Source organism: Desmodus rotundus, chromosome 1, assembly GCF_022682495.2.
Source record: "Desmodus rotundus isolate HL8 chromosome 1, HLdesRot8A.1, whole genome shotgun sequence".
NCBI classification, from domain to species: Eukaryota; Metazoa; Chordata; class Mammalia; order Chiroptera; family Phyllostomidae; genus Desmodus; species Desmodus rotundus.
This window is the reverse complement of record NC_071387.1, coordinates 20,245,136-20,255,957: the sequence shown is the minus strand read 5'-3', so window position 1 is coordinate 20,255,957 and position 10,822 is coordinate 20,245,136. Positions and strand designations below refer to the sequence as shown.

The 10,822-nt window shown below is 50.1% G+C and overlaps 1 protein-coding gene across 1 annotated transcript; it reads right to left on the bottom strand.

Annotated features, from left to right (window-relative positions):
- On the bottom strand, positions 1-6,450 carry C1H9orf152 (chromosome 1 C9orf152 homolog). Its single transcript, XM_024560212.4, has 2 exons — positions 5,352-6,450; positions 1-1,885 (listed from the first exon to the last, which is right to left on the bottom strand). The coding sequence occupies exons 1-2, from the start codon at positions 5,542-5,544 to the stop codon at positions 1,356-1,358; spliced, it is 723 nt and encodes a 240-aa protein (XP_024415980.2). The 5' UTR covers positions 5,545-6,450; the 3' UTR covers positions 1-1,355.
- Positions 6,451-10,822: the final 4,372 nt, after the last annotated feature.

Here is a 10,822-nt window from a genome sequence, read left to right as displayed (position 1 = left end):
CAGGGAGTGGGAATCCTTTTTAAAATAAAATCAAAAGACACAGTTTGTTTGATTTTTTTCAGAATATATTCTTGGTTTTCATTAGACTACAAAAAATTAATAACTGGCTCTTATTAATTATTCACAAAAGGAATCACAATGAATACCCAAATTGGAGTGAGTTTCTGGGTGGTCCAAGGAGCAAGCACACATGTGTTTTTGACAGGTGATGACAATCCTACTTAACAACTCCGGATGTGGATAGGCAAGGCTCTGCCGTAGAGGGGTAAAGATGCGGGAGAAACTTTACAGAGAGAGAATCGATATGAGGAAAGGGCACCTCAGACGTGTTTAAATATCATTACTAAAGTTAAATATTAACCAGGAAAGACATACTTTATTCCCCATCTCACCCAAGTAACACCTGCTTCACTATCTCCTAGGTTTAAAATATCCCAGGAGGGAACCGAGCGATCCAAATGTGGCAGCAAAGGGAACAGTGTGAGGGAAACACGTATTTTCTAAGCAGGAGCTTTTCTTTGGCTCCTTCTGCTCAGACTCCTATGACTATAGGTCTTGAATGATGGGCAGTGTTAATAAAAACTTAATTTAGAGAGAGGGGAGAGGGAGGGAGGGAAAGAGGAAGAGATGACAGACAAACAGAAAAGTAGAAAGAAGGAAAGAAGGAAGGGAGAGGAAGGGCAGGAGGAAGGACAGGGGGAAATAATTGTGACACTGGGGTGTGCCGTCTCAGTGAGAGGTGACAGGTGACCAACCCTTCCTAAAGGCCCCTTAAACACCCGAAGTGGTAGGTGGCATTGTTCTGCCCCTTTTTCCCCTGGGTGATGACCATACCATGGGAAGCTCAAGCTGAAGCGGTGTGGTCACTACCAGTGAATGTAGTGACTTCTAACTGAGCTGGCCTCCAGGCAGAGCAACCAGAAAAAGGCAATTCTCAGAGCTCAGCTTCTCCAGAACATGTGAGAAATCACCAGAAGGCAGTGGAAACAAGATCGTCCACATTCGTCCACACTTCAGGGTAATGCCAAGGCATTCCCGGTGCTAGGGACTGAGCATCCTACTAGGCATCCATCTGGGGCTCCATGGCAATGTCTCGTTTAAGCAGAACGGGGCTGCGTTGGTCAGACAGCACTCCTTCGTCCTCAGCTGGGTGAGCAGTTGGGTCTGGGCAGCCTCTCTTCTGCCGAAGGACAAGCCCCTGTGCCCACCACGCAGTTCATTTCCCACAGTCCCTACCCTGGAGTTAGTCCAGTTTTGCGCACAGCTGGAGGCCCTCATTGTAGCTCTGCCTCGTGGATTCTTTAATGAGACCTCGGATGGCTTCAAAGTCGTGACATCTGGCTGCGGGGAAAGCTTCAGGCTGGGCCATATAAGCCCAGGTTGCGGGCAGCTTGGGAGATCCTGGGAGTTTTCCTCTGGGGAAATGGATAGTGAGCTGCTTTTCCAGACCTGTGTGGGTTCTTTATGGAGGAAGGGCCCCGAATGCCGTTGTTTAAGCCAGGTGCCACTGCCTGCATTTGGGTTTTGCCCACCTGACACTGGTGCAGGGGGGCTGCCTCTGGCATTGTGGTCTCTTGCTGAGTCACCTGCTCATTTTCAAGCAAGCCTGGGTCCCTTTGCTGAGGCAGCCTTTGCTCAGACCCCGTGAACTCACCCTTGTGTTTTATGTGATGACTGGTCTCCTGGTGGAAGGCTTGGACCGAGCAGTGCATCTGTAGGTGTGTGCGCCACAGAGCCCCGAGGACCTGCGGGTAGCCTCTGTCCACCTCCTCCCACATCCCGGCCGCCTCAGGATCCACCTGGTCCAGGAACAGTGAGTGCCTCCTCTCCTTGTTAATCCAAACAGGACTGACCATGGATTCAGCAGGAGCAGGTGTGTTCCCTCCTGAGAAAGCAAAGGCACAAGCAGGGTCGCCACTGGAAGGTATGTGGGCAGCTCTCATTAATGGCGGCTATGCCTGCAAACGGCACAGAGGCCAGGTGCCCAGTACATTGCATGTGTGTGCATGCATGTACATGGACACACACGTGATTCCACTCACAGATGCTCACACAAGTGCACTCCCTCCCAGCCTCGCTCATTCACATACTCACACCCATGCAAGCTGTCTCTGTCTCTCTCTCTCACACATACACAATCATTCATTCATACAACAAATACTTATTGAGCACTTATGTGCCAGGCATTATTTATTCTAGGTCCTGGAAATGCAGCAGTGAACGTGGAGACAAAACCCATCCCTTCATGATGTCTTCTAGTGGAGTAGAAAAGCAATAAGCAAATGAATATAATAAAGTTTCAGATGGTGACCAGTGCCATGGCGAAAAATTCAAGTGTAACAGAATTGAATAACAGACCTCAGTTTTTGGCTGTGTCGAGGGAGTGAACCCTAGGAAGAGCAAAGGGAGCAGCATCTCAGGCTGAAAGAATGTCAAGGAGCGAAGGCACACATGTAGTCACCTGCCGGGAATCACATACACTCACCGGTGGAAAGGACTCAACTTACTGGTCTGTGTGTTGTATGACTCTGATAGCGGGTTTACCAGCCGGGGGGGGGGGGGGGGTCTGGCCCTTATCCTTCTTTCCCACAGACTCCGTTCTGGGAACACGTTTGCAGCACCCACTGCTTCCCTGAACGGGCCTCAGGGAGGAGGATGCGGACCAGGGTCTTTCTTCAGGGCCATATTCTTACCACCTTGTAGAACACGATAGTTTCCTGTCAGCTCTGGGGGGCCGCGAGGGCTGTGGGGGTGATGTCTGAAAGGCATGTTCTTATAGCAAGTAGGCCTGTGACCAGCCTGGGGGGCCCTCTGAAATGTCTGCAAAGCTCCCTTGAGCATTCTGGTATTTGTCACCTGCAGGAGGCCCTGTAGGCGACAAAGTGTATGGAAGGAGCGGAGAGAGAGTGTTGGAGGAATTGAGTCAGAGGAAGCCCCTGAGCCCAGTCCTGGGAACCCAGGAGACACAGAGGACCGATGCAGCCATCTCTGCCACGTCACAGTCCCGCAAGCACCAGCTCCAGCGATGCTGCTCCTTGGAACGAAATGTCTAGAATCTAGATCCATCCCATAATGCTAAGTCAGGATGAAGAAAGCTAATTCAAGGGTCCTTCATTCCACGAGTCAACTCCCAGACTACCTGCCCTTCCAAACACAACCCAATGTCTTGAGACGCTGGAGTCTAGTTTTAGTCAGAGCCAATCTCAATGGTCCCTTTATGCTCCTGGGTGTCTGTGTACTGGACACAGAGAATCACTGTCTCCTAAGTTTGCTCTACGCACTTGGCTTTATGACATGAATACCTCCTGTTGTTTCCTACTACGAAGAAATATTTAATTGTGGTAAAACAGGCATATGATTTAGCATCTTAACGATTTTAAGGGTACGGTTCAGTGGCGTTGAGCACACTCATACTGCCACGCGGCTGATCTCCAGTGCTTGATTCATCTTCCCCAGCTGAACTCTGTACCCATCAAACCACAGCTCTCTGCTTCCCCCTCCTCCCTGCCCCTGGCAACCACCCCTCGCCTCTCTGTCTCTATGAATTGGATGATTCCAGGTACCTCATATAAGTGGAATGACACAGTATTTGTCTTCTTGTGACTGGCTTATTTCACTTAGCATAATGTTCTCAAAGTTCAACTGTGGTTACCCAAGTCCCAGCCTGTGAACGAGTTTCCTTCGTTTTTAAGGCTATAATGTTCCTCTCCTATCATTTTGCCTCCTCTCGCTGTCTCTCCATGCTTCTCGTCCTCAGCCTGTCTCTTAAATAGTTGAATACTCCAGAACTCTAATTTTATCCTAGCCTCTTATCAATTTACATATTGGCCTGCCACAACTTTACCCAAGCTCACAGCTTCAACTACAAATCTCTATCTCCAGCCCCAACTTTTTCCCTGAGGCCCAGGCTGGTTGGAAGTCCTATAGGCAACTGTCTCCAAGGCAGCACATTCACAAGCAGATTTCTCCCTCCCCACCCAATGCCTGCATCTTCTGTATTCCCTGTCTCAACGAACGGCACCACCATCTACCCTGCTGCTCAAAGACAGGCAAGGTTGCTTTTTTGTCTCCCTAGCAACATTTTCACCTTAGTTTTGCAAATTTACCCTGATTTCTTCCTGGAGCAGGTAGCTCTGAGTTACAGAATGCACGAGGATGGGCCAGCTGGGAAGAGTAGGGGAAGGGGATGGTGAACTGCATGGGGCACGTTAAGTTTGAGTTGTCTTTGGTACATGGATGCGTGAGTCTGAATTGCAGGTGTGTTAAGCACGGTGCTTTCATTAGATAATGGCTTCATGTAATGAATGTTTGCTGAATGAATGAATGGATGAATGAACAACCTTGACGTTGAGATAGGGCTTTAGGAAACTTTCAGCTTAAGCCTTCATGCAGAGATGGGGGGCGGGGTTATTTGGCTGTAACAGTTCCATTCAAATGGATCCCATTGCTTGGCAACAGCCCAAGTAATGGGAGATGGTCGTCTTCAGCTCAGAAGTGGCACTTTTGTCTCTAAAAGGCAGCACACTTCCTGTCCAGGATGGTGAGGTCCCTCTGGCTCCTGATTCCTTTCCAGCCTGACCTACTTTGGGACGGGTTTCTCAATGAGTGCTGAACTATACAAATAGCCACAGAAATTCCCAGACACAGCCTTGACCTTTCAGGGGACCTTCTCACCTCCCTTGACCTGTTCCTCTGTTAGAGGTTGAAGGGCTGGGGTTTGACAGTCACTTGATTCCCAATTCCTGTGTTCCTAACTTCCTCCTGCAATGAAAACTGAGTTCCCGAAAGGAAGAGGCTTCTCCCCTTGAAGAGGGGGCTTCTGTGTCTTACTGCACCTCCCTGGCTGCTGTCTGAGGCTGTGAGGAACAAGCTCCCAGAGCCCTGCACTTCCTCAGGCCAGGACCCAGGTTGTTAGGGATGCCACGTCTTCTCTCTCCTCAGCCAGTTTCTTGGGTTTGTAGGAGGTGCCTGGGTGAGACCCAGCCAGGAAGCAGAGCTCCCTTCTCCCCATCTGGCCTAGCAGAGGGGCCCAGCCTGGCTTACCTGGCAGACCAGTCCGGCAAGATCAAAACAGAAGAGCAGAGGCCAGGGAACAGCAGGCTGCTGGCCAGGTGCCTGGCTGAGGCCCCTGGCTCAGTGGACAGGGGACTGAATCCAGCAGGGCTACCCTAAACCAGCCTCCCCGCCCTGGCTCCTACTCCAGGGGACCTGCCTTCCTGCTCCTCCCCGCCAGGGGAAACTCCTCCCCTGGCCCTACCCTGCAGCTTGGGACCCCCAGCCACCCTGTCCAGTCCACCCACAGCTGGCCCTCCTCCCATCTATGGCTGCTCCCAGCACCTGCCCAGCCCTACCTTTCGGGAGCACCACGATGTGGGTCTGGGCCCTCTGCTGCTGCCTCAAGCCTTCGTACTGGGCTCGCAGGAGCTGGATGTGGAGTGGGGGCCCTTTCCCCAGGGCCTGCGTCCCAGAGCCGTCAGCCATGAAGCAAGACCCCAGCTGCCAGACGTGGGGCAGGCACAGGCTGGGGCAGGGCAACCCCTTCATCTGGATCCGGGAGAAATGCAAACACTGGGTGGGGCAGGAGGGGGGAGGAGTGGGAGGTGGTGGGGCTAAAGGAGGGTGGGGAGGGAAGTGAGGAGAGAGGGTAGAAAGATGCAGGGGAGGGAGAAAGAGAGAAAAATGACCTGGAGGAAGAAGGAGGGAGAAGGGGACAGTGGCAGGGGGAAGCTAAGTGAAAAAGAGTAGAGTGGAGGGAAACGCAGGGCCCAGTGAAAAGGTTGGGGAAGGAGTAAAGCCGAGCGTGGGGTGGGAGGGTGGGGGCAGGGAGAAAGGCCAGTAAGGGCAATGGGGAGAGCAGAGGAGAAGGGGTGGGAGAGAGGGAGGAATAGTCAGGGGAAGCAGGGAAATTGGGGAGCAGGAAGGGGTATGCAAAGAGGGAAGGAGAGAATGGAGGAAGAAGGTGATAGTGGGGGCGTGTTAATGAGTGAGAAAAGAGGGAGGCAGGCAGGGCAGCAGGGGGAAGAAGGGGAAAGGAATGAATGGGGGTGAGAGATTGAGGGGCACAGGGGTGAGGGGAAGAGCCAGGGGATAAAGAGGAAGGCAAGCAGAGTAGCTCAGAGTCCTTCTGGGGGCCCAATGCAGCGTCGTAGTCCAGGTCCTTCAGTGCTTGATCCTGAAGTTTAGAATCCAGTTCTAAGAACCACGGTGAGGTCTCCCACCTGCCCGCAGAGCTGAGGCTGATGCTGGGAATGCCGAGCTCCTGCTTAGCTCACACCCCTTGGACTGGAACCTGGACACCCATCAGCAAACCTGTCCGTTCAGTTTGCATTCGGAAAAGAAACACCCTCTGCAGCCTCACACAGCTGCTGCCTTGGGAATGTGCAGACTGCAGCCATGTCCTAGGGAAACGCAGGAGCAAAGTTGTCCCCAAGATCTGTACTCGCCCCCAAAACACATCTCAGGAAAAAGCCCAACCCCACTTTGTCCTCTTCCTTGGGGACAGAGCCCAGGGGAGCCCAGACCTCTAGCCAGCCCCACCTCTTTGACATTTGATACAGCCTCTGAGGTCTCAGCATTCTGCCACCAGGCAGTGAGTGGGTGTTTATCTTTCCCAGAGCTGGGGGCTCCCTCATCCTCTGCCTGCCAGCCCTGCCCCCACCTCTATACACCCTCTGAATCTTAGACGTTCTGTCTTTTGCACCAGCTTCGACCTGTCCTTGCTCCATGTGCACTGTGAAGCCCCCTCCTATCTTCTCCTAACATCAGGCTAACCCAATATGCCTACAGAGGCAATGGAAACAGAGAAGAGCCTGAGCTTAGAAGTCTGGGGGTTGACTGGATGGGATCTAGTCACTGGATATGCAGGGTAAGAGGCGGAGGGTACATCTCCATTGGACTTTGCTAGGGCTGCAAAACAAAGCAAAGTACCACAAATTGCTAGTCATCTGTGTGTCACTGGAAATTGCTAGTCATTGGATGCATGTCGCAGTCATTGGCTGTGGGGGCGAGAGATGGAGGGTGCATACTCTTCGGGTAATGTGTTAGTTTGCTAGGGCTGCAAAACAGAGAACCACAAATCAGGGGCCTAAACAACGGAAATGTGTCATCTCACAGATCCGGAGACTCGAAGTCTGAGACCAAGGTTTGTAGGTCGGTTCCTTCTGGTGACCGTGGAGGGAATCTGTGCCATGCCTGTCACCCAGCTTCTAGGGGTTTGCTGGCAACCTTTGGTGTTCTTTGGCTGGTAGATGCATCATCTGATCTCTGCCTTTAGAGTCACGTGGTGTTTTCCCAGTGTGCATGTCTCTGTCAAAATTTCCCCGTTTTGTAAGGAAGGACAGCAGTCGTATTGGATTAGGGCCCACTAAGGACCTCATCTTCATTCAATTCTTTTTTATCTGCAACGACTATCTCCAAATAGGGTCACATTCTGAGGCACTGGGAGTAGGACTTCAACATATGAATTTGGGGGCACACAATTTCACCACAGCAGGCAGGGGGACGGCAGTTCCATTCGTGGAGATGGTGCCTGTGAGGAGCAGACAGTGTGGGGGTGGGGAGGGAAAAGAGGGGGGCTTTGTTTCACATGTTATGTTTGCAATGTCTCTGGGTCAGCAGGCGGGGTTAGATGTTTGGTAGAGAGATGTGTCATCAGTTGAGAAAATGTTACAGCTCATTACTGGGGATGTTTTATCATTAGACAGTCAGGCATATACGGAACAGAGAGATGGTCCAAGTAGCTCTTTCCTTTCCCTTTCAGTCCCCCTGTTAGCTTGTTCCTGTCCCTGTTTGATGGGCAGAAGAGAGGCTTCCTCTGTGCTCCCCCAGTGCCTTCTTTCTCTTCTCTTGTCCCAGGTCGGGCTTCTTTCTCTTGGCCTCTGGTCCATCATCGTGCTGTAAGTATCCAAAGAAAGGATGAGTGGCCTAGGCTGGTGTAGTTTCTACAAGGGTACTTCTTAACATAATTTCTGTGCTATTATGTTTTTTAAAAGGTCTCTCTCTTTCCACCACCTTGTCAAGACCTTCTCAGTTTTCCTGGCTTGGGTTGGGTGTGGCTCCATCTGCAGAGTGGGTATGTACTCCCTGAACCGGGTTACAGAGGTGAAAATGCCCACCCTATGTCATAAGAATGGAAATCTGCAGCCCACATGTGGCAGCTGACATTTTAGAATTGAATGAAATTTCCAGTTTAGGAGAATATTTCAAGATAACCAAGCTCTGGAAAGACCAATATTTAAAGGGCAGGCAGAAGTAAGAAAGTAGTATTGAAAACTGGAAAAGAGCAATCAAAATGGTAAGAGAAGAAACCATAAAGAGGGAAATTACAGACTGTGAGGAAGGGGAGAAATGTCACAATGAGGCAGGGTGGTCAAAACCAGGGGGGAGAGAATCTCCTGATCCCCGCTCTGCCGTTGCCCTGTAGAATAGCATCTGGGAAATGTATGCGGACAACTGGCCACCAGTCTGGCTACACATCGAAACCACCTTGGGAGTTTGTAAAGAAACACCAGTGCTTGGGTGTCTCCCCTAAATAGCCTGATTTAATTACTCTGGGGTGGCGGCTGTAGAGCGACACATTTCTGAAGTTCTCCACTGCTCTAGAGAGCCATCTGCCTAGTTTACCGAGTCCGCAGGCCTCTGGTTAAGTACACAAGCAGTAGAAGCTGGTTCAAGCTTCTTCATCCCTTTTTAATAGAGGGTCTCTATCACAAGCAGAAGGCAAGACCTCCTGGTCCAGCAGCACCTGCCATGAAATCGAACTTGACTTCTATTGTGTTTTGTCACTAAGGTGTCGGGCTTTACCTTTTAGCATTCATAGTTGTCTTTTTCTATGGGTGCATCTTTGTAGATATTTCAGTAAGAAGTATCTATTAATTGCCAGTTGTATGCCTTTTTGAAGCTTAAGTACCTTCTTTTACTTCAGAGGGTTCTTCTGTCTCTCTGAACACTCAAATCTTTAACCCATTCAGAGCTGATTTTAGTGTTAGGGTGTTAGATATAAGGCAAGGATGTAGCTGTTTTCTCCTCCGAATAATTGCCCGGTTCTCACAGTACCACTTGTGGTATAATCTACTCTCTCCTTGTGATTTAACAATAATAGTGTAAGAAAAATATGGCAAATGTACCCCACCTCAGGGAGTCTTCAGGGACAAATGAAAAATATGATTGAATCTGAAGTCCTTGCTGGAAAAGAATGAGTAGTGACACCAAAAGGCTGTCATTTAGCCCTGACTGGTGTGGCTCAAGTTGGTTGGGTGTCGCCCCGCACACCGAAGGTTCACCGGTTCGATTCTCAGTCAGGGCCCATGTTTGGGTTGCAGGGCTGGTTCCCGGTTAGAGCGTGTACAAGAAGCAATGGATCAGGGCTCCTCTCTCACATCGATGTTTCTCTCCCTCTCTTTCTCTCCCCCTGCCTCTCTAAAACTAAATACAATCTCTAAAACAAAAGAGAAAGGGTGTCCTTAATGATTCAGGTGGACTCACAAGGGGAGCAAGAAATGAGATTTAAGTTTGCCCAAGGTTCAAGATACATGAGTAAGGATGAGGTGCTCTGGTATTTGAGGAAATGTTTGCCCGTATGTGATTAAACTGTGCTGAACCTGAAAATTAAATTCTGTGGTTGAGAGATGAGCCTGTGCTTAATCCAGCAGGTCAGCCAACAGGTCCCGCAGCTCTCACTTGGAGCTGAGAGTGAGGGAAATTAGACCTAGAGGATCCAGGTTCGCTCCTGTCCAGGAGATCCAGCTGTTCCATGAGACCTGGGTAGCAAGGTGTCACTGCTCACTACGGCGCTACTCCAGAGAATTGCCCCACCTGGAGGCACTGTGACCAAGGAGCAGCCATTGGTGAGTGGAGAGCCAGAGGCCTGAAGAAGGAAGCGGTAGGGAATGGTTTGGGAGCCCCAGGGCAGCAGCGCTAGGTATACAGTAGGTGTGGGACAGCCGTGAATCCAGTCCCGGCGTAGGAATTCCATTTCAAGTTCTTTCCACTGGCTACTCCAGGGAAAGCTTAAGTTACCCCGATCTTCAGTTTTCCCTTGTCCCCTCTGTCCCCAGTTCACTCATCTGCTTTCCGTTTCTATGGACTTGCCTCTTTCTATAAACGAAGCAGCTTTTGTCTGACTACTTCCACTGGGCATCGTGTGTTCACACTTCACTATGTTGTAGCAGAGATCGGTACTTTGTTCCTTTTTGTGGTTGAACATACTCCATTGCATGTGAATACCGTGTTTATCCACTTAGCCGGTGCTGGGCATTTGGGCGAGTGTGAAGCGCACTACTGCGAATAGTGCTGCTCCGAGTGTTCATGTACAGGTTTCTGCTGGATACCTGTGTTCGGTTCTTTGGGGTGTTCTGTCTAGGGGTAGAACTGCCGAGTCCTGCGGGTTTTGTAGGCTGTCCCAAGTGCGAAACGTCCTGGATGGTATTAAGAGATTTCGGCGCCTGGTGCTTTGTCTTCTCTGTGGACACGCCAAGAACTCTGCCCTGCAGTCGGCTGGCCTTTGCATATTACTTGGTTCATGTGTTTGGTATTTTTGGAAAGAGGATAATACTTTATTTATTTATTTATTTTTACCATGTAATGACAAAATCACTCTCTGGCTCGAAACAAGATTTTGAGAACGAGTGATACCTTCTAAACATTTTGTGCCTCTTTTCCCAACACTACTATTTCAAATATTTAATACATGAGAAGTCCACTGTGAAAAATGCATGAACGTTCTCCCAAATTTGTTTTGCTGTGACTGGTAAGAATTGTTACCTGTGCGATTACTAGCACATTTGGCCATGTATAATGTGCTCCCATGTGTAATATGCACCCA

Coding starts and splice junctions, on each gene's coding strand:
- C1H9orf152 (XM_024560212.4), bottom strand. CDS start 5,544: ATGAAGGGGTTGCCCTGCCCCAGCCTGTGCCTGCCCCACGTCTGGCAG. Junction 1,886..5,351: donor CATCGTGGTGCTCCCGAAAG/GTAGGGCTGGGC, acceptor TTGCTTTCTCAG/GAGGGAACACACCTGCTCCT.